The sequence below is a fragment of the Budorcas taxicolor genome, chromosome 4 (genome assembly GCF_023091745.1).
Source record: "Budorcas taxicolor isolate Tak-1 chromosome 4, Takin1.1, whole genome shotgun sequence".
Lineage (NCBI taxonomy): Eukaryota > Metazoa > Chordata > Mammalia > Artiodactyla > Bovidae > Budorcas > Budorcas taxicolor.
In genome coordinates, this window is record NC_068913.1 from 94,755,718 (window position 1) to 94,779,492 (window position 23,775).

Genomic DNA, 23,775 nt, shown 5'->3' on the forward strand with positions numbered 1-23,775 from the left:
TCAAAGTGAAAAAGCAAGCATATTCATCTAAGGTGGATAATTTTAACTCTATGAACTGAGCTAACTTAGGTACCCTGGTTTCCTCATTCTTTTCCAAAAGCAGATTTTGTTTTAAAGCCCAGTTCAGCAAGTAACTCTCAATCAGTCTAGTTGAACAGGCTGCTCAAGATTTCCCGCTGTGGGAGGAGAAGGGAGAGGAGAGAGGAAAGGGTTAAGGCATGAAGAAAGGGAGGAGGAGGAAGCTGGTCTTGGTCTTCAGGCAAGCACAGAGGTGCCTAGGTGGTATGAATAGCCCAATATTAATTTGACCCTGTTTTTTTCAAAAGGCTTCCTTTGTCTTAAGCCTGTCACCAAAAAACAAGTTGATGCCAGCTGCATTCTTTTCTGCCAGTCTTCATAATAGTTTTTGGTAACTGAACATGAGGCTCAGCTAAACAAAGCACATTCAATTAATAATATGCTCACCCTTATGTGGCACTCTCTTTGGCGCTGAAAAATCAGGGACCACAGCCTATAGCCTAGGATTCAATGTCAGAAGAAAGCGCTCTCCTTCCTGTAATGGTTAAATGTCAGAGCGGGAATCACTAACTGTGATCCAGCATAAAAGAAGGTAACGAGAGCTATCACCTTAAGTGCCTGTATCTGGATTCCTCAGCTATTTATTATAGGGTCTGAAACATCACAAAGAACTTTGATTTAGATTTCAGGACTTGATTAAACAGAAACTTTCTTCTAGTCTCCCTCCATTCTAAAAATGTAAGGAAATTAAAGAAGATCTTCTAGTTTTATGGAAATTCTGCCATTTGCCCTGTGAATTTAACATGTTTCAATAAAACCATAACATTTCTCTATTTCCAAATCAACACTGACTCTAAGTAGGCAGCCTTGGTGAGTGAACCCCTATCATGCATGCTTCTGAAAGTCATGAAGGAGGAAGATATGTAACTCTAGAAAAGTCACTGTGTGGTGTGTTACTGATATTATAAGGGACTAAAACAACAGGAAAGAGATAAACTTAGGATAATGTTAGAGACTCAAAATCTTTTGTGATCCTAAAGCCTTACATGTTCTTCAATTCTACCCTTCTTCAGCAGGAGATCCTGGTTAACTATGGAAAAGAAATGACAACTCCATTCTTAGCCTCTTTCATGACACACGAAAAAGTACTGAAACCCAAATACAAGTACAGGAGAACTGTGGTGAGAAAGGGTGAAGTGAGGTATGGTTACAGTCTCTAGAATCAGCTCAGCTTCTGCCCCCAATCCTGTCAGCAACTGCTCTGCTGTCAAAAGTTTTAGTCAATGTTTAACTTAAGTGTCCTTGGTGATCAAGTCCAAAGAAATGGATTTAAAATAAATAAATACAATAAAAACTTACTTAAAAACTAAAACTATTTTCTGTTTTCTGCCTCAGTCCTCCTGGCATTTAATATTTTGGGATTGTTTTAATTTACACCTATTTATTTATATTCATTCATTCAAAATTGCCATTGTTTTTGTAGAATTTTCTGACTTCTAGTCCCACCATCCTAATCCTTATTTATTTACTTTTAAATAATCGAAGTATGCGGTGTAATTTATCCCTCCCTCAATCCTTTCCCCTTTGGTAATCCTAAGTTTGTTTTCTATATCTGTCTTGTCGTTGTTTCGTAAATATGTTCATTTGTGTCATATTTTAGATTCCACATGTAAGTTAGATCATAATGTTGTCTTTCTCTTTCTGACTTTCCTTTCTTTACTCAGTATGATCATCTCCAGCTCCTTCCATGTTGCTGCAAATGGCATTATTTCACTCCTTTTTATGGCTGAGTAGAACTTCATTGTGTATATACACCACGTCTTCATCCACTCATCCGTTGACAGACATTTAGAGGTTGCTTCCGTGACCTGGCTACTGTAAATAGTGTTACTATGAACACTGGGGTGCATGTTATCTTTTCAAATTATAGTTTTCTCCAGATACATGCCCAGGAGACTTTCACCGTACCTTTGAGTAATCTCATGGTCACTATTCCTCAAGCCCCATAATCCCAGTAGTGTGCTGAGAAACGTAGCTCTTTTCATCTGATGTGCATAATGGAAAGTGATCAAGCTCTAACTACTGACTTCATTCAGCAAGAAGACACCCCCATACCGGCCTATTCTAGTGTCAGGGCTTCGTATTCCTATCTTCTGACCTTGAGATCCTCATGCAAGTGACACTCACAGAGTAAGTACCAAGACAAGAGAAATGGGAAATGACGGCAAAATTTCTTCTGGACATGCTTAGTGGTATCTGGAAAGCAAGAATGATATTTTAGAATGAAAAACTCCAGTTTTCTTCAAGTTGGCCAACTAAAAATGCCAGGGAATTAATTACCAGTACATATGAGAAACAGGCTTGGACTTGCTGAAATGAAACTGAACCAGTTTACCCTCCCTGCTAGGATAGCAAACAAAGCAGCATGTTGAGGCAGGAGTAACAGGACCTTAAAACCAAAAGGGACACTGAGTCATGTGCGGAACAGAAGGTTCAGGGGCAATGCACACACGAGAGAAAGAGAATTACTAAGAGGAGGTGAGCAATTTCAAATCCTTTCTCTAGAGCCTCAATATTACCTCTTACTTCTGTTCATTTCCCACCATATGTCACAGCCTACTAAAGGAGGAGCTGTAAAACTTGCTTAGCAGTAAGAAATCAAGCAGGCCAGGTTGATAATGTATCTTATTTTCCTGTATTACAGGACAAAGATCACAGATATTTTTGTTTAAAGCAATGCATTATTTGGGTTCATTTTCCTAGCCTCAAGATTTTCCTTACATTATGGAATGTCCATGACTTTTATTTCAGACTTATGCTGTATTTCTATCCATCATGTATTAGCCTGGATAAGGAAATATGAACTTGGTAGAGACTTATTCCATGTGTGGGTGGCTGCCTTAGAGCTGAGGGAGACACGCTACAGCTAGTTTTGCAAGTACATAATGACATTCTGGCAGGCTCTTTTCCAAGGAGAAAATTAACATTCACTGATCACCTACTACGTGCCAGATCATCTCTAAATTTCTACTTGGTATTTTACCATAACCCTATGAGCTAGGTATCACTAACTCTATTTTACAGATAAAAAATTTCCTGCAAAGTAACAGTAAGTGGCAAGATTCAAACCAACAGCCTTGACTTTAAGCCCAGACCTCCTTTGAGGGTTCTCCCCATGCTCTCATTCGCCCCAATCTAGGGCCAATATGATCCTGTCCTTCTAAAGAGCAACACTGGATAAAACAGAGAAAAACAGAAGCAGAGAGAAACAACTCTTATACTTCTTTCCCCTGAGACACCTTGCAGGTAGAATACTACTTCAACTGGGAAGATTCATAGTTTTAAAAAAACAAAAAAAAAAAGAGTTTTTTAAGGTTATCCCCATTAGTATACGACTATCTACTAGAGAGGAGATCTCCTCCTTTGGCAAAATATGTCATGAAGGCAGTCACATGCTATTTTTGAGTCATGCATGTCACTTGATCTGTGGCCATAAGTCAGTTATTTCTGGGACATGAAGTTAGGCCACTTTGTAAACTACAAAAAAGTAATACTAAAAGATTAGGGATTTTAACATTAACAAAATTACTGGAGACTCTGGGGAATGAGAAAGTAAACTATTTTTGAGAGTAACAAGAAATCAATTCTCATAAAAAAAGATTAACATTTAGTTTTGTCTCCTTTTAAAAAACTAGGTCTGGTTTTAATTGTAAAAGTATATACACTATGCTCATGAAAAAAAAATAGCACAGGTTAGGAAAATCCTATGTACATAATTTACTACTTATTATTTGTAATAAAGTAGCCTGTGTGTGTGTGTGTGTGTGTATATATATATATAATAGAACAGCTTTTAAATGTACAAGTTGGTTCATTTACAACAGCATGAAAAAGAGTAAAATAAATTATAAAATGTGACTGAAAGAAATTAAAGACACCAATAAATGGAAAGACATCTTCTGTTCACAGACTAGAAAACCCAATACTGTTAAGGTGTCAGTGCTATAATGAAGTGATCAACAGATACGATGCAATCCCAGCCAAAACTCCCAATGACATTTTTTGTGGAAACAGAAAAGCCTATCCTAAACTTCGTATGAACACCGTTCCACCTGCTGCGCTGGCATTCATGGTGGCCAGGCAGGTCACCTCAGTAATGTGTCCAGTGCTTCTTTGGCCTTTACTGTCGACTTAGTACTATACATTTTCTGTTTTGAGTTTTGTAACTTTGTAGTATTTTAGATAATGTCGTGTTTGTACTACTTTGTTGTGTAGAGTAAAAGGATTATGTGGAATAAACCTAGGATTAGAGTCCAAAAAAGAAATCATATGAAATCTCAAGGGACTCCAAATAGCCAAAAACCTCTTGAAAACAAACAAACAAAGTTGAAGGTCTCAATTTCCCAATTTCAAAACTTATTACAAAGCTATAATAATCAAAACAGTATGGGACTGAAATAAAGACAACCACTGGGATAGAATAAAGAGTCCAGAAATAAATCCCTTACATATAAATGATTTTCAATAAGGGTACCAAGACCATTCAATGAAAAAAGGACAGTGCAGGGCAAACTGCAAAAGAATGAAGTCAGACCCTTAACATACATCACATACAGAAATTATCTCAAAATGAATCAAAGACCTAAGTGTAAATCCCAAAACTATAAAACTCTCAGAAGAAAATATTGGGGAAAAGCTTCATGACACTGTATTTGGTAATGATTTCTTGAATGTAACACCAAAAGCACAGGCAACAAAAATAAAAATAGATACGGAGAAACTAGAACCTGTGCACCATTGATGGGAATGCAAAATGGTATAGCTGCTATGGAAAACAGTATGGCAGTTATGCAAATTGCCATATGATTCAGCAATTCCACTTCTGGGTATCAACCCAGAAGAACTGAAAGTGGGGTCTTGAAGCAATATTTATACACTCATGTTTATAGCAGAATCATTCACAATAGCCAAGAGGCAGAATCAACCAAATGTCCATCCAAGGGTGAATGGATGAAGATACAACATATACATACAATGGAATGTTACTCAGCCTTTAAAAGGAAGGAAATTCTGATTCCCGCTACAATGCTGGATGAACCTTGAGGACATTATGCTAAGTCAATCACAAAAGGACAAAAACTATATGATTTCACTTTATGAGTAGTTAAACTTAGACAGTAGACCGATGATTATTAGGGGCTAGAGGAAGGAGGGAAAGGGGAGTTGTTAAATAAATATACTTTCAGTTTTGCAAAATAAAAAAAATTTGGGGTTAATTCCATAACTGTGTGAATGCAGCAATACTACTGAATAATACACTTAAAAATGGTTTAAAAAAAAGTTAAGATAGTAAATTTTGTTTGTATTTTATCAAAATTTTAAATCAAGAAAATCTTAAGTACAAACTGGGTTATACAATAGTTTTTTCCCCCTTTATATCTTATATATTTTTCTGTATCATCACATGTATTTTTTTCCTTCTTCTTTTCCACTATTACAAACCTTACTGCAATAACTCATTTTTGGACCTAAAATCATTACACAACTGTATGAATATAAGCCATTGCCTAAAATTTAGTCAAAATTCTAAAGACTAGACAGAAAAAGAAATATCAGAGCAAGGTTAACACACAGTTACAAAATCCAATTTAAGTTGCTGTTGTTAATACTATCAAGAACCATAAAAGTCACATAATTTTGAGTCAGTAATTATTTCTTAAGGAAAGCAGTCAAAAGAAGTTAAGGGCTAGACATTCAAAATTACTCATAATACTGAAAAAATGAAAATTAATAGAAGCACTGTAAGGAAATCAATATCTTACAGCTATAAAACTGTAATTAGGAAGACTATGTAGCTATATTTAAAATGTTTATTATGTTTACAGTAAGAAAAAAAACCAACCCAACAAACCCATACATGTATACTTAACATTTTAACTAGGCTGTAAGCAAGTGGCTCATGGGACTAATGTGTCCCAGAGAGAGGTTTCGTTTGGCCTGCATTAAATTAGAACTTGCTTATCTTCTAAATTAGGCATGGCAAAAACTTCCCAATCAGTCTGCATCACTCCGTATTATTTTACAACCACTGCTTCACCTAGTCAGACACCTGCATTCTTGACCCCTGAATATGGATAAGGGCTGGGAAGGACTTTAAAAAGATACAGATTTCCTGAAGGATAGTGAGCTGTTCAAGGCACTGTTGTTCTGCTGGAAGACATAATGCTTCCACTTACCTATTAGGATATGTTTGATACATATGAACAATAAAACAGGCATACATGGTGATATTTCCCCACAGATTGGTTTCCAACACCAATTTGTGCAATTCAAGCGTTAAGAAGACATAAAATTTTAATTTATAAAGGTATACACACAAAAATATTACTGGGTGTATTTGTAACTAAGATGATATAAGAAACAAAGACATTCTTTCTACACAGGCCAGCTGCTGTTTATCACTCACCTAGTGACTTGTTTGTGGAAATCTGTAAGTTGTTTGTGTGTCACTGTGACGGCTCCCCCTGTTGTCTCCTTTGGCAAACCTTTCAAAGAATTCTCTAACCATCGACAAAAAGTCTGTACAGAGAAGAAGGATAAGCATTTTAAAGGGAGGCAGGGCTTACTCAATTGAGACCCTACAGGTAATAACAAAAACCCACAAGTTTTCCTTAGTAGCATTAGCGTTCCAGACTTGGAAGTAAATAAAGGAGTTAACAGAAGTACTATTTTTGGCCTTCCAACCTACTGAGGGTTGGAACAGCCTATAAAGGCATGCCCAGGCTCCCTTCAAGGGGGCAGCAGACATCGTTTCAGGTGGAGCCCTTCTACCTTGGAAGTAAAGTCTCTTCTGGATGAAGTTATTATTCTGTTTCTATCATTAAACATGCAATATTTAAAAAATCAGACTGCTGCCAAAAATCTCTTGAGCTTGGAGATCAAGGGCAACCCAAAGCAAAAGTTCAGGTACTAGAAAGAGCAGGGTCAAAAAGTATAACAAGTAAACATTTAAAAAAGTGTATATACAAATATGAATCCAGAATCTTAAGGATTTTAAGGTCATTTCTCTCAGTAGAAGTCACATCCAGTCAGTTCCTTTGTGATAACTGCCTAGTCTTTAGGTTAAGAAAATTCTTTTTTGTTGCTCTTTTTGTTTTCTTTTTTGGCTCTAATTTTTCTTCATGTCTTTAAGTAGGATGTATGCTTTGGTTATAGTTTTTAGCTGAAAAGAACTTTTTCATACCTACATTTTTTACATTATGTATTTTTCTACTATGTTAATTTATGATCACAATGGGATTTCCAAGGGAGCACAGTGGAAAAGAATCTGCCTGCCAAAGCAGGAGACACAAGAGATGTAGGTTCGAGCTCTTGGGTCAGGAAAACCCCCTGGAGAAGGAAATGGCAACCCACTCCAGTATTCTTGCCTGGAGAATCCCATGGACACAGGCACCTGTGGACTACAGTCCATGGGGTCGCAAAGAGTCAGACACAGACTGAGTGACTAAGCACATGATCACCACAGACTAGACCAAAAGTAACATTCCACTAGAAATGCTTGGAAGCACCACCGAACTCTCCAAGTGTTGCCTCCAAGGAAGACAACACACCACTCAGACAGAAACAAGAAGAGGCAAACAGGGAGAACGAACTCTTAACTGACAACATTTTGGCATCCAAAATGACCCATAAGTTAACCATAGTATCCCCTGAAAATAAAAACAGTAAGAAACTAAATTGTATACTGTCAACTAATATAGGACAAAGGAGACGAGAATATCCAGTGTAGGAAAGACAGCCTTCTCAATAAACAGTGCTGGGATAGTTGAATATTTGCATGTAAAACAAAGAAACTAGACTCTTACCTTTCACCACTCACAAAAAGTAGCTCAAAACAGGTTAAAGACTAAACACAGACCTGAAATCATCAAACTCCTTGAAGAATACAAAGGCCTAAAGTACTGTGACATAGGTCTTTGTAATGATTTTTTGGCAACGACACCTAAAGCACAAGCAGCAAAATAAACACAGGAAACTACATCAAACTTAAAAGCTTCTGCACAGAAACCATCAACAAAGTAAAAAGAAAACCTAAGGAAAGGGAAAAAACATATATTTGTAAGCCGTATACCTGGTAAAGACGTTAGTATCTAAAATACATAGAGAACCAACCCACGGAAGTCTAGCAAAAAAACAAATAACCCAGTTAAAAAATGGGCAAAGGACCTCAACAAACGTTTCTTGAAAGAAGATACATGAAAGGCCAACAGATACATAAAAAATGCTCAGTGTCACCAATCATAATGGGAATGCAAATTAAAACTATAAAGACGTATCATCTTAAGGCCTGTTAGAAAGGTCATGATCAGAAAGATAAGAGATAATAAAGGCTTACAAATCCAACATTTTTTGTAAAGTTAAATGTATATAATAAGGTTTTTGTTACCTGGAAACCAAGTATACTTATTAAAAAGTAAGAGTACAGAAATTTTATTTCTATTATCAATGATGTTTGGAATAAACTTGTCACTCCGCAAGGGCTCAAACAGTATTTTTTAGAAAAACAAAAATACTGCTGTATTAGATTCTTACAGTGACACAGACATATTCTCTAGAATCCTTCTACTGGCTCCTTCATTTAACAATTAAACACAGCAATGCAAGACATACCACCAAGAGCATACAGTACGACTAGTTTCACAGTCAGAGCCAGCCTCTCAAGAAGCTGTCCAGGACTGAAAGTGGGTTCCTTATGCAAACAATCTTACCGGTCTGTCAACCTGCATGATCTCCCAGAGCACTTCGGCCACATCCGGTAGGGTATATGGGGGGAGGCAGAAGCAGCACGTGTGAAGCAGCTGGCTTACAAGCTGCTGTCCAAGCTGGTTCATCACCTGTCCGATTAGTTCTTTCCGTAATTCAAAGTCTTCTTCATGCTGTAAGAAAACAGGAACAACAGGAAAGTGCTAATTTCAACTTTCTGAAGGGCAAGTACTCTTTCCCCTTTAGTAATTTTCTTTCTCAGAAAAGAAAGTACATATAATAGCTGGACTCACAAGGTGCACTGTCTGTCACAAGGAAGAAAACATTAAGAATTTAGTTTCAAGGAAACGGGTAAGGGCTTCAGTTGAGATTAACCTTAACCCTTAGGTTTTTCATGAATAGAACACAGAGGAGAAACAATGGTTAGAGATTAAGAGTAGCGATCCTTTTAACCTTTTATTCTGGTAAAAGATAAACTATTCCTATTTCCTTTTTTAAAAAGCAACTGAAAAAAGAAGACTTCTATCAAATATCTAACCTTCTCTATCAAAAAAATCCTACTTAGGAACTTCCCTGGGGATCCAGGGTTAAGATCCTGCACTTTCATTGCTGGGGGTTGGGTTTGATCCTTGGTCAAGGAACTAAGATCCCACATGCTGTGGGTGGCCACAAAAATAATAAATTTAAAAAAAGATCTTACTTATTTTCTTCCTTTTAGTCTTTGAATATACGTATTTCTAATATGTTGAAAAAAAACCTTTTAAAGTGCCTTTCACTTCTAGCTATTTACCTTCATTCCCTCTCTTTTTTTACTGTCAAAACTCTTCAATTAGTCTATCACATACTTCTTCACTGTTCTCCCTTACTTTCAACTCTACTCCACATCTAGTCAAATCTACATTTGAAAATTCTGTGAACCACTTTACCTCCAGCCAAAAAGGTCTCTGAAGTATCTACTAACAAACTTAGTCCTTTCTGATTATGATTTATATACCCATTTAGATTTTCCTCCAATCCATCCAAATGGCTCCACTGTGGTCCCTCCTAGTCCAGAAAGTCATCCCAACCTACTTCTTTCCAAAGAGTTTTCCCTCCTCTGATCTCAAAGCAATCACAACTTTTATCACTTATCTGACAATCAAATATTGCCTTGCTGCTGTTGTTTAGTTCTTTACAACTCTATTTCTCTCTTCAATTAGACACCAAATGGCTTGGAAGCAGAGACAGTTTAGACTAGTTGATACAGCTTACAACACGTAGTATAGGTTGTCTTAAATCTACTAGTTGACATTTTGGTTAGTGAATGATCCACTATAGAATATACCTACCAACACAGATCAAATGAGATGTTTCTTTTTCCTTAAGGAATGATATATGAGGTGATAATGAGCTACAAGTAGAAAAACTATTTAATACCTTGTTTATACTTACATCATTGGCTACCCCTGTATGGATGAGGTCTCGTAGGAACCTCATGACACTACAATTGGCATCCCGGTGGTCCAGGGTAGTAGAGGCAATGGCCCACTGTAAGATAGGGATGACAACTTGGCTTCTCAGCAAGGTAACAGGGCTACGCTGAATAAACCTGGTATGGAAAGATAGGCAAGGTAAAAATTACAAAATTAGGCCATAAAAATGTAGCCAGGGTAAAAGGCAAAACTATGGAGATAGTAAAAAGATCAATGGTTGTTAGGGATTGAGAGAGTGGAGGGTAGGAACATGAATAGGTAAAACATAGGGGATACTGACGGTACTAAAACTATTCTCTATGATGCTGCAATGGTGGATATATGTCATACATTTGTCCAAACCCATAGAAAGACCTTGGCTTCCCTGGTGGCTCAATGGTAGAGAACTGGCCTGCAATGTAGGAGACACAGATTTGACCCCTGGGTTGGAAAGACCCCTGGAGAAGGGAATGGCAACCCACTCCAATATTCTTGCCTGGAAAATCCCATGGACAGAGGAGCCTGGTGGGCTATGGTCCATGGGGTCGCAAAGAGTCAGACATGACTTAGCGACTAAACAACAGGAAGACCACCACCAAGACAGAATCCTAATGTAAAGTAAGTACTTTAAAAATGATGTGTCAATGGAAGTTCATTAATTTTAATAAATGGGCCACTCTGGTGGGGGATGCTGATAGCAAGGTAGGCTGTGAAGGAAGGAGGGGGGAAGCTAAGGGTATATGGGAACTCTATACAATTTTCTCAGATTCTCTAATGTTCATAGAAAATCTCCAGGAAAAAGTAAAATAACATTTCAAATTTATTTTACCAGGCAATCATTTGTGCAAAGAGAATCTCGAGATTAACTTTTCAAGAAACACACAAGGAAAACAGGTTGACGGCCCACCCAACAGTTTTCTCATACTAACTCAATAAATAAATAAATAAATAAATAAATAAATAAATAAGGGTTTTCTAACTTGTCCAAAAATGAACCAAAAAAAGTGTTCATTACCAACTGATTTGGATCAAATTCCTGAGCTAGGGACTAAGAATGAATACAAATGTCAGTGTTACTAGTAAAAGGAATTTAAGCAACAAATAGGGTGGTAGGCTAACAGCAGAGATGGGAAGTACAGTATCAGATAATTTTTGAAGTACCTTAAAAGTCTAAAAAATTTTTATTCTGAGATATGATTATATTTTAAGGATGCTACGCTTCTCAAGAAAAAGTTAAAGTCAAGCATGATATCACAGTAGCATAAAACATTAAAACCACACAGGATTCTAGAGACTGTCTAGTCAAATGTTCTTGCAAAACTCATTTTTATTGTCTTGGGTGTGTTCCCTCCTTTATGAAAGGAGCTCAGTTATTTCCCCTTGTGCTTATCCAACTCTTCTTCATTTATGCCAATACTCTGGTTCATGATTTAACTTTGGATTATGAATAATTACTCTACCTACTTCTCTTACCTCATTTTACAGAGAAGGAAACAGGTAAGTGTTAGGTGACAAGACCAAGCAATGATGAGGATGACTGATAAAATAAAAGGTTGCTTTTCAGAAGGACTGACCTCGTGGCTAGCCTGAATAGGTCATCCACTGTGTCAGGGTGATTCTGGAGTCCATTCTGCTGTTCTAAGAGCTGAAAGGTGGGGATGCACAGTGCCTAAAACAGAAATGATTTTAAAACAAATGATTGTAAATAAATGCCATGGGATTCAGACTTGCTAAATATCACAACATACACAGAGAACAAAGGTAAAAGCACAGATAAGAAAAAGACTGTGATGAGATTCAGATCAAGAAAGGGAAGACAAAAATCCTTCTCAGTTGACATAAAAAGTATTCACATATGAGGTCTACATTTCAGAAAGGGTTTAGGGTACAGACTTTTGTTGATGAAATTGGATAGATGTCATCTCAAAGTTTTAGAAGTGTCTGGAAGTGACAACTGTGCTTATGTACTAGATATGATCTGGTCAACTAAGGGAGTAGCTGACATTTTAATAATACTAATTATGAAATGGCAATTTTAAAGGGAAATACATCTTGGGAAAAGGAGCACCATGATTTAACTCCCTAATATATTTTCCCCTCTGACTAGGAGAGGGCAAAAGCAGTATATGGGAAGCCTTTTCCAATGCCTGCTATTTACCCTAAGGTGAGACCATCCCTGCTAAGTAAACTAGTTCACTGGCTGTTCAGGCAAGAAATTAAAAATATAATCATGCTTGAGCTAAGAGATCCTTTATTTTAAATCCACCTGCCCACCTTCCCAAAAAATCCTATCTCTGGAGAACATAAATTAGATAGCAATAACTGTAATGACTAGCACATTGGTGTAGTCAATCTCTCTCTCATTCTTCCAAGCAGGCCTGTCCACAGAGTAACTAGGAAGATCTACTTCCATATTAGGAAATCATTATGCTTGGGAAGCAAACCTGAAGAAGGAACAGAATTAAAGACATGGTGAAGAACACACTGCTAGGCCTTCAGACCCTCCAAGAGAACACACCTGGAGCATGTCTAGTAGTCCCTGCCGACAGCCCTCTTCCATGCCATATTCATCCACAAGGATACTACCAAGGTACAGGAAACAGGAATGCTGATGTACCTGGTAAACATTTACCATCTGCCAAGAGAAAAACCAATTAAGTCAATTATTCATCTGTCAAAGAGTATCAGCTTAGGCAGCTGTCTGAGGGAAGAAATTCTGAGATAGATTGGTCTCTTCTCTTTAAGACAATGTAATAAAGCTTGTTGACAACATTTTCTAAAATATAGGGCTGAATAATTGTCAAGTACTCTATTTAGAGTTCGTTCAGGCCTTTGACCTTTCACCTTTTCAAAACAATGCTGTAGGAGAGTTGTATAATACTACAGACTGGAACTATTCATAAGTTATTATCCGAGGCTTCTGTTATATTTGCAATGCCCTAATAAAGTATACCTAAACTTTCTAACCAACAGGTTGCTCTTATATTCATTAAAGATGATTCTTTAAAAAAAAAAAAAACAATCACAGTAGGAACAAAGCATCAAATGCCCCTCATTTTAGAGGAGAAGGAAGGCATTGTTTAAATTGGTTTATAAACTCTTATTTAATCTTTTGGGTAATGAACAGTGTTTCTAATTAAGATTATCTAGACTTCTGGAGAATAAAAATTTTAATACAATATAAGCATTTAAATTATTTGTTTAGAATTTTTACCCTACTATCCTCCAAAAATTAGGCCACCATACATTATCTATTCAAAACGCCACCACATGGGAATTCCCTGGTCATCCAGTGGTTAGGACTCAGTGCATTCATTGTTGGGGCCTGGAGTCCAATACCTGGTTGGGGAACTAAGATCCTGCAAGTCAAGAAGTGCGGCAAAAAAAAGCCATCATAACACACATATTTTGATCTTATTACATAAATTCAATTCTTTGATCTTGGTGGGGTGGAAGGGTCCAGTAACTGGCTCTTATCAGCATACGGCATGAAAAGAACACAAGATGGAAGCTATGAATCTGTTCAGTGTTGTATACTCAAAACTGTATGCTGTTCTTACTGAATAAGCTACAGGCTGGGCCAGACATCAAAGGGTTTTAGGCTCTACTGGCTTTATAATCTTCTGATCACTTAACTTTGCCACTGAAGCACAAAAATGGCCAATAAACAATACTTAAATGATTAAGCATGACTATCAGTAAAACTCTATTTACAAAAACAAGGGGCAAGCCCACTGGCTGGAGTTTAGTGACCTCGAATTTGTAGGTTTTTTGTCACATGTACAGACTTTTGAACATACTTTCTATATAATATGCTACCCTATGCTACTGGAATAAAAGAGTAATATAAAAGTCATGACTGAAAGTGTTAGTCACTCAGTCCTATTTGCCTGTGACCCCATAGACTGTAGCCTGCCAGGATCCTCAGTCCATGGGATTCTCCAGGCAAGAATACTGGAGTGGGTAGCCCCTCCCTCCTCCAGGGGAACTTTCCAACTCAGGGATTGAACCCAGGTCTCTGACACTGCAAGTAGATTCTTTACCATCTGAACCACCAGGGAAGCCCAGAAGTCATGGGCATATTCTCCAAGAGCAAAGGGGAATTAAACCACATTGTATAGGACCCATAATGTATTGCACTGAAGAAGACACTTGACCAGAACTGAACAGTCTAAATGTAACACATACTGTTGTACTCAGGGTATAGTAAACGCAGAAAAATCACTAAAAAAATTCTGTTAACATATTTACCTTTACAAACTTCAATCAAATCTATAATTTAAGGAAGTGTGATCATATAAGTGTCAACTGACACAGCAACAGGATGACCCTGGTTCAGGATAAGAGCTTCCTTAAGAGTGAGGCAGAACTTAAGAACTTGAGGGGCACTCACTGTCAGGGTCGGTCCAATAGATGCCCTGCCCAGTTGGAGAAGGCCACTTCAGGTTGAGTGGGTGAGGTCTAGCCTGAAGCCCTGTAGTAGCTTTCCACACAGATGAGTGTAAAATTTGAGAAGGTACTGCTCAGAGTCCTGCAAATGCAAGATTGGCACTTTGCCTTGCCTCCATCAATTCTAGGTCATGGCAGCTCACTTGCCTACATCTAGTTCTGGCCCTGCTGTTAGGTTAACCCAAACATAAATTACTTAGTGAATTAAGTCCCTAGTCATAGGCGTCTCAAAAGAATATTCTAGATGATATGATCTCAGAGAGCCATGTACAAGAGCCACACCAGCATAATTACATACCAATCATGCTGATTGAAAGAGTCAAATTTATTTCCTGACAAATAAGACACTTAGATGAACAACTAACTATGGTGAAGAAAAAAGAAACTCTTTAGGCCAGAAATAGCAAAGCTAGACTTGCCACATTTTCAGAAAGGAAATTAATATAAAATGCTTAATACATAAGAGCTGATTCATTAAAATCATTCCCATTTATGAATTTTACACTAAGATGTGCTGCTATTTAGACTATCACTACACAGAACAGATTACAGGCTATTTGCCATAAAAATAACACACCTACCACAGGCACTACTTATCTTTCAAATATTTTTTAGTTTGCATTTAAGAAATATTGAAGTGTTTCATTTCATTAGCAAGAGCTTTTGTTCTAAAGCCTCCTATTTCAAAATTCTGTGTCCTTTACATTTTCCATCTTTCAGGGAACTCACCTGTGTGACTAGTGGCTGCAGCAGGGCTGCGGATCCTTTGCCTACACAGCGAACAGCAAAACGGAGGCACCTGCAACAACGCTCTACAATCCGATTATCAGCCCGGTGCTTATTTAGAGTCTCAGATAAAATTGGCCATATCTGAGTCAAAAGTGAAAAGAGCACAAGGAAGAAAATAATGAACAACTAAGTGCTGAGAAAAATGCTCCCAAGTTGGTAACAACTGATTTGACTTTTAAATAATTTGGGGAAATCTTTCTTTACAGGAACACACATGGCCTGATTCTGGTCAGTGGGTGTGTGTATATGTGCTGGGGTTCAATTCACTATCCATCAATAAAAACAACCATGTCTTAAGGGAAACACAGTAATTCTTTACAACAGAAGAGAAGCATGACTAATTTTACTAAAAAGACAAAGATCTCTGTTTTCCTAAACTCTGAACTTCTGATTTAGGATGGAAGAAGTAGAACAAGTTAAAGGAAGAGATATCTGATACCAATGAACACTCAAGGATAACTGATGTTTCTCCCCTTAAGTCTGAAAAGCACTTCTCAAAACATGCCCTCTAATCCGCATGTTGCCCTGAGTTTTTACAAAGGAAGTATTGTTAAAGAGGAAGCTATGATGGTTAATCAGCTTTGTCAAAAACATTCTGTGAGTACTGACCAGGCCTCTAAACAACTCCAGGATTCACACAGTTAAATCTCTTACTTTGGCCTTTCACGGTGTTTTCTTACCAAATCTAAAATAAAAAATGTTTAGTTGGATAGTTCCAATCATCTTTTCACTGATACTGAATCTTCCTACAAACAAACTGAATCTTCCTATGAACCTAGAAGACAGTACCTTCTCACTTTAGTTACCTAGGGTCTTATAAAGAAAAAGGAAGAAAGCCTTATTCCACAGGCATTGATTAGCACTTACTTCCTGTATGACTTTTTGGCACGGATGAGTCTGTCCATTTTCTACAACGGGATTGGTGTGTCTGGGGAAAGACAATGATCCAAATTAGTGAAAGAAGAGCAATTTCATCAAGGACACAGAGCTCTAATCCCTGTTACTTAGTATCATTCTCACCAATTAAAGAAAACCAGACAGTCAACTCTGGGTACATGGGCTGCAGGTATGGGGCACTACAACTACCCTTTTCATTTTTTTTTCTTTTATAAACCTGAATATGTAGTTTTTTCCCAAATTAATAAATATATTCAAGTTGTCTGAATCCACTACAAAAACTCAAGTACTGCTTCATTCCCAGCACTTAAAAGGTAAAAGCTTTTGAAACTCTGGTCTACCAAAGACGTTTCCCACAGTTCTAGTCTAAACTCAATGATACACAATGTGGGCCCACCCACAATACAATGAATTCACCTATCTATCTAGTTCTAGAATCCACTAACTTGAAGGAAAGCAGGAAAAAACAAAAACTATGATTAACTACCAATCTCTTTAAAGGAAAACAATTCTTTAATTTTAAAAAGCTCAACAGCAACTCAATAAAAATATGCTGTCGTAGTTGTTTAGTTGCTCAGTCGTGTCCAACTCTCCTGCGACCCCATGGACTGCGTGCCTCTTGGATCTTCCATCCATGGGATTGCCCAGGCAAGAATACTGGAGAAAGGAGCCATTCCCTTCTTGATTGAATCCAAGTCTCCTACACTGCAGGTGGATTCTTCACTGGTGAGCCACCAGGGAAGCCCACATAAAAAAATATAATTTTTCTTTACATTAAGGCATTTCACCTTTTGCAGATTTTCTTTCATTTATTGTGGAATAAGACTGTTAATACGCTCTCAGAATGGTATGCAACAGGGGCTCCCCTAATTATACAAGAAAAGCATTATACCAACTCAGAAAAAGATACTTGTAGGCAAGAACAAGCTAAAACAACACCTCAGTTTCAACTTCTTCCACACAGGTTTTTACACAAATATTAATTGATATTTCAGATATAGCTATAGGACACATAAGTTATATTATGCAACTAAGAAAGATCACTCTCTGAATACCGTTGCTCTAATGCTTTTCTCTTTTTCTCTTTTTAAAAATATAATTATTAGGCTCCTCTTAACATCAAAGAAGGTTTAATTTCACCTGGTCACAGAAGAGACTTCATTATTTGTTTGCCCCCATACAGTATTACATAGCAATGATTATGAAAGTATGGTCTTTGGAATACAATGCAATAGCACCTAGGAACTTATTAGAAATGCAAATTCTTGGGTCCTATCAAGATCCAATCCATCAGACACTCTGGGAACGGGACCCAGCAATCTGCTGCTTTGGGAACTGAAGCACCACAGGTGATTCTGATGCACGTTGAAGTTTGAGAGGGCCTGCCCTGGTGGCTCAGACGGTAAAGAATCTGCCTGCAGTGTGGGAGATCCAGGTTTCATTCCTGGGTAGGGAAGATCCCCTGGAGAAGGGAATGGCTCCTCACTCCAGTATTCTTGCCTGGAGCATTTCATGGACAGAGGAGCCTGGTGGGCTACAGTCTGTGGGGTCACAAAAGAGTCGGACCAACACTTCCACTTTTCAAAGTTTGAGCATCACTGACTCAGAGACCAAAAGAATTAATTACATTTTAAAGTCTTTTGACAAAAGTTTACCAAAAATAAATTCTTAGAATTTGCCTTTGCAGTTTGTAATAGGAGTAAATTAGTCTTCTGACAGACGCAGTTTATAGGAAGTACTCAGAAGCTGAGAAAAAAAACTTTCTTACTTCTATAAAGTAGTCTCACTAGAGATTTTAACCCAGGGCAGGAACCTGGCATTTCCCTTCTTACCTAAATATGACTGCAAGGCGATCTAAGAATACAGTGGGATCTGAGGATATGCCGTTGCTGGGCTCCTGAGACAACAGCTGAAGAGACAGAAAGATATTAACACCCAGTCATTAAACATACAAACCTATAGCAAACATGGCAACATATGCCTCTGTCCCAATCTCTATTTCCTTAATCAGATTCCTGATAGTTACTCAAAATGGTAAAAACTTTTAAGTTCATATTAGCAAACTATTTTCCTCCATCTTACTGCATTCTGGCCAAGACTGCATATTAACTTTTACTGTATGATCACTGTACAGTGGAAAACAGTGCAAAAGAGACACAGATGTACAGAACAGTCTTTTGGACTCTGTGGGAGAGGGCGAGGGTGGGATGATTTGGGAGAATGGCACTGAAACATGTATGTTGTCATATATGAAATGAATCGCCAGTCCAGGTTTGATGCATGATACAGGATTGCTCGGGGCTGGTGCACTGAGACGACCCAGAGGGATGGGATGGGGAGGGAGGTGGGAGGAGGGTTCAGGATGGGGAACACATGTACACCTGTGGTGGATTCATGTTGATGTATGGCAAAACCAATACAATATTGTAATTAGCCTCCAATTTAAATAAATTTATATTAAAAAAAGGAAAACAGTATCATTTAATTTTTTCCCATTTACTTTTATAATGATTAGGATATTATAGACATTCTTATTATAGTATAGATTATATGTATTATACTATATAATACATATTTATACAATAATTTTATAATATAAAGCTTCAAAATTATTATATCTTTTTAAGAGGTAAGGCAAGTTGCTTCCTCTTCTTTCATAAAATTTCTTAGACACTTCTACCAGTATATCATTAGAGATAAACTTTAGAGTCATTTCATCAAGTTCTCCTAAAACTACCATTGGTATGCTCACTGCTATTGCACCATAAATGTAATTTGAGAAGAGCTGACATGTCCGCAACAGTCTTCAAGGAAACATGGTAGGTTATGGTTTCGGAAGTTAACTTGAATGGTGTTGTCTCCACTGTATCTTTTAAATGGTATTTCTGATACAATGGAAATCTATTGATTTGGGAACACTTATTTCATATATGTAGCTACTTTGATAAATTTATTAATTTTAATAACATCTCAGTTCATTCTCTTGACTTTTCTAGGTAGTTAAAAGACCACCTGCAAATAAAACAATTTTCTCTTTTCCTTTCTATCATATAAACACACTATATTTGTTTCACCTCTTAATTAGACTCACCTTTTTCAATGCCAAAACTTGAACAGAACATAGTTCACTAAGACATTCAGTGATCTTATCCAAAGGTAATCTGGCTAGGACAAGTGCTGTCCCTGAAAGACAAAGGATGACACAAATGAAGAAAATAAAAGCCAAACTGAAGTAATTCATTGGTCTACATTATATGGCTTACAAAAGCTAACTGGTTCTATTCTTTTAAAAAGATCAGCACTTTTTAAAAAATTATAATATTTTGTTATTTATGGTTGGGCTTAGGAAGATCATACAGACTTTCACATTGACATTCACAACTGAAGTGAAGTGAAGTGAAGTGAAATCGCTCAGTCGTGTCTGACTCTTTGCAACCCCGTGGACCGTAGCCTGCACCAGGCTCCTCCGTCCATAGGATTTTCTAGGCAAGAGTACTGGAGTGGGTTGCCATTTCCTTCTCCAGGGAATCTTACCGACCCAGGAATCGAACCCAGGTCTCCCACATTGATAGACAGACGCTTTACCGTCTGAGCCACCAGGGGACCTACTTAAATTATTTCTCCTCAGTAGCCAACTGGTTTAAAGATGTTAAAATATGTCTCTCCACTTCCAATCCTTCAAAGACTAAAAATCTCCTTCACAAGGCCAATGCCAAAGCTAGTTTATATAGCATAGTACAATGGTTCTCAAACTTTCCAGAGGTCAAGGAGTGCCTTTATTTTTGATAAGTACTATTGGCAATTCTTATCATCAGAGAAGTCTGAGAAATAGGGACATTATTATTATTATTATTACTGGAAGAATGAGTTGAAGTTAGAGATTAACTCTAGTTCTCCCATAACAGACCCTATGAGCTGGGTAAGACATTCTCTCAGACCATCAGTTTCTTTACCTGTAAAAATGAGCGCTTCGAACAGAACAGTAATAGTTAAGTTTGTCTTTATTTCACTTTTAAATAGTTGCAAAAATCTCCCCTTTCTCCTTTTCCCAAATAAAATCTTAACTTGGAACTCCAATAAAACAGATTAAAAAAGAAACAGAGGTAAGTTAAAGTGGGGACAGAAGGCCCAGATCCTTCCTATCCAGCTTCCCTTGTGTCACAATTCCTATCAAATGCTGAAGTATCTCCCCAACATCCAAAGGATTACACATTATGCTATATCCTTTGACTATTATTTTTTCATCTCTTAAAATTTTACTCAACGGAACAGTAATCATTTCAAACCTTCAAATTTGAATAAAATATTCAATGATTTTTCTTAATAGTCTATAATCATGGATGAATTAGATTTTTTACTTAAAATTAGAGGGGGTAAAAATCTAACAAACACAATTTTTCCTTTTAATTTATCCCTACAGAAAAGAATGTTACTAAAAAGGTTTCCCCATCTAGAAGATACCACCAGTATTAACTGGGATACCACATTTTATTACATTAGCTGTCATGCTATCATCAAGGTTAAATTTCACTAGAAAATGACAAGATGGCAGCAATACCCACAGTTAGTAGTGAAGAAAATATATGACCTGATTTAATGCCTCATTATCTATGCCTCTGAAGAGAAACAACAAAAACCCATGCTTAAAAAAGAAAGTCTGTCTTAAAAATGCATAGTTACATTGGCTGGTAGGGAACCTGATCACAGAAGTGAGAAAGAACAGTCATCCAATCCAGACAAGGCTATCTGCCATTCACAGAAACTTAGAAGATTCTGCAAAGGTCCCATCACCCAATCTTTTATTTGATCCAGCTGTAAGAACTTTACTACCTGACAGGACACAACAATCTGTTTGCAGAAAGCATGGTTAGGAAGCATTTTCTTTCTAAACGCCAGTAAACTGTCAATAATCAATTACTCATAAAATAAACCTGCTCCCTCTTTTATAAAATAATCCTTCATATATTAAAAAATAGCCATTCGTCTAAGTCTTTTCCCCAAGTGTTAATATCTCTGATTCTTCTCTTATTTTGAGTTTCATCACTACCCTGGCTTTTGCCTCTCGACCATTCAGTGTAAACTAATTAGTAATGGTTAAAGACCAAAAGTGTCCAGAACCCTTGGCTTTGAGTTACAGGACTGATCTAGGCAGACTACCTTTAAAATTCCACCTATCTCTTTGGTATAGCAATGCTTATTTTGTCTCCCTTTTTATTCTTTCCTCCAACTCAAAAAGGAACTATGATTTAGTTCCAATATGTTAACTCCACTCAAAATCTAGGATCGTAAGTTCTATAAGCACTTTGAATTAGTTATATAGCCTTAAAATATTCTAAGAATGTGTGCACACATAATCACACATCCTTTCCTCCCAGAGTGACCTTCCTCATCATTGAGTAAATTGCAACTAAAAAGGGGGGTACAACTTGACACAAGATAATCCCCAGAAGTGGCTTAGAGACTTTTCTTTCTTAATATCTTAACTAAATACCTTTTAGCAAGCCCACAGCAGCTTCTGGAGATAACATGAAGGAATCAAGGGAACGGGCAATCTCCAGGAGTCCGTTAAAGTGCTGAGCCATGTGGTCTCGGCAAACAGAGCAAATGTTATGAATTGCTTTCGCTGCAGCAGAAGCCAGAGGCTTTTCACACAGGCCTTTCATCAAATAGCCCAACACAGGGTCTAAGGAGAAAAGTCATACATAAAGATTACATATTTGAAACTTAAGGAAAACTTCTAGGCTGTTAGAACAGAGATTTATATTCTCCTTTAAAGCAAAAGAACCATTTTAAAAAAATGAAGTATGTTTAAACCCCAAGGTATTTACATATAAAAATGGAGCTGATCTCAGTGACAGACAGTGTCAGAGGGCTCCGACGCCTATTTATCTTGCATTACTTACCTTGTGGACATGAACTGCTCTACTTATTGCTAGGGCTTCACAAAGCACGGTTTGAAAACCACTGACTCAGTTTGAAACACTGGTGGATATAACCATCCAAGTATTAAGAATACAGTTAAAGTAAGAAAGAAGATAAAACTCAGAAAGTACCACAATACTCATAGATTAATCATTACTTGTAAAAAAAAATCACGACATTAATCAGGACAATGACAAGTTACCAAAAGGTGACACTTTTATACTTACTTCTTTATAATTATAAAAACCACAGCAGCAGATCCTTAGCACTTTGAGAAGAATTAATTCATTATGTCTTTAGTTCAGTTCAGTGGCTCAGTCATGTGCAACTCTCTGTGACCCCATGAACTGCAGCACGCCAGGCCTCCCTGTCTATCACCAACTCCCAGAATCTACTCAAACTCACGTCCATCGAGTCGGTGATACCATCCAGCAATCTCATCCTCTGTCGTCCCCTTCTCCTCCTGCCCCCAATCCCTCCCAGCATCAGAGTCTTTACCAATGAGTCAACTCTTCACATGCGGTGGCCAAAGTACTGGAGTTTCAGCTTTAGCATCATTCCTTCCAAAGAACACCCAGGACTGATTTCCTTTAGAATGGACTGGTTGGGTCTCCTTGCAGTCCAAGGGACTCTCAAGAGTCTTCTCCAACACCACAGTTCAAAAGCATCAATTCTTCGGTGCTCAGCTTTCTTCACAGTCCAACTCTCACATCCATACATGACTACTGGAAAAACCATAGCCTTGACTAGATGGACCTTTGTTGGCAAAGTAATGTCTCTGCTTTTCAATATGCTATCTAGGTTGGTCATAACTTTCCTTCCAAGGAGTAAGCATCTTTTAATTTCATGGCTGAAATCACCATCTGCAGTGATTTTGGAGCCCAAAAAAATAAAGTCTGACACTGTTTCCACTGTTTCCCCATCTATTTCCCATGAACTGATGAACATGAACCAGATGCCATGATCTTCATTTTCTGAATGTTGAGCTTTAAGCAAACTTTTTCACTCTCCTCTTCCACTTTCATCAAGAGGCTTTTTAGTTCCTCTTCACTTTCTGCCATAAGGGTGGTGTCATCTGCATATCTGAGGTTATTGATATTTCTCCCGGCAATCTCGATTCCAGCTTGTGCTTCTGCCAGTCCAGCATTTCTCATGATGTACTCTGCATAGAAGTTAAATAAGCAGGGTGACAATATACAGCCTTGACGTCCTCCTTTTCCTATTTGGAACCAGTCTGTTGTTCCATGTCCAGTTCTAACTGTTGCTTCCTGACCTGCATATAGGTTTCTCAAGAGGCAAGTCAGGTGGTCTGGTATTCCCATCTCTTTCAGAATTTTCCACAGTTTATTGTGATCCACAGTCAAAGGTTTTGGCATAGTCAATAAAGCAGAGTTTTTCTGGGACTCTCTTCCTTTTTCCATGATCCAGCGGATGCTGGCAATTTGATCTCTGGTTCCTCTGCCTTTTCTAAAACCAGCTTGAACAT

The 23,775-nt window shown here is 37.6% G+C and overlaps 1 protein-coding gene across 1 annotated transcript in view; it reads right to left on the reverse strand.

The window, feature by feature from the left end:
* The window catches only part of TNPO3 (transportin 3), an 83,745-nt gene that overhangs the window by 3,258 nt on the left and 56,712 nt on the right, over positions 1 to 23,775 (reverse strand). The window contains exons 12-21 of the mRNA XM_052639253.1: positions 21,859 to 22,050; positions 19,459 to 19,550; positions 18,200 to 18,276; positions 16,338 to 16,398; positions 15,411 to 15,551; positions 12,751 to 12,867; positions 11,807 to 11,901; positions 10,213 to 10,369; positions 8,787 to 8,954; positions 6,485 to 6,597 (exon numbers count right to left, since the gene is read on the reverse strand). Coding sequence (XP_052495213.1) covers positions 6,485 to 6,597; positions 8,787 to 8,954; positions 10,213 to 10,369; positions 11,807 to 11,901; positions 12,751 to 12,867; positions 15,411 to 15,551; positions 16,338 to 16,398; positions 18,200 to 18,276; positions 19,459 to 19,550; positions 21,859 to 22,050 — 1,213 coding nt within the window. The remainder of the gene's footprint in view (positions 1 to 6,484; positions 6,598 to 8,786; positions 8,955 to 10,212; positions 10,370 to 11,806; positions 11,902 to 12,750; positions 12,868 to 15,410; positions 15,552 to 16,337; positions 16,399 to 18,199; positions 18,277 to 19,458; positions 19,551 to 21,858; positions 22,051 to 23,775) is intronic.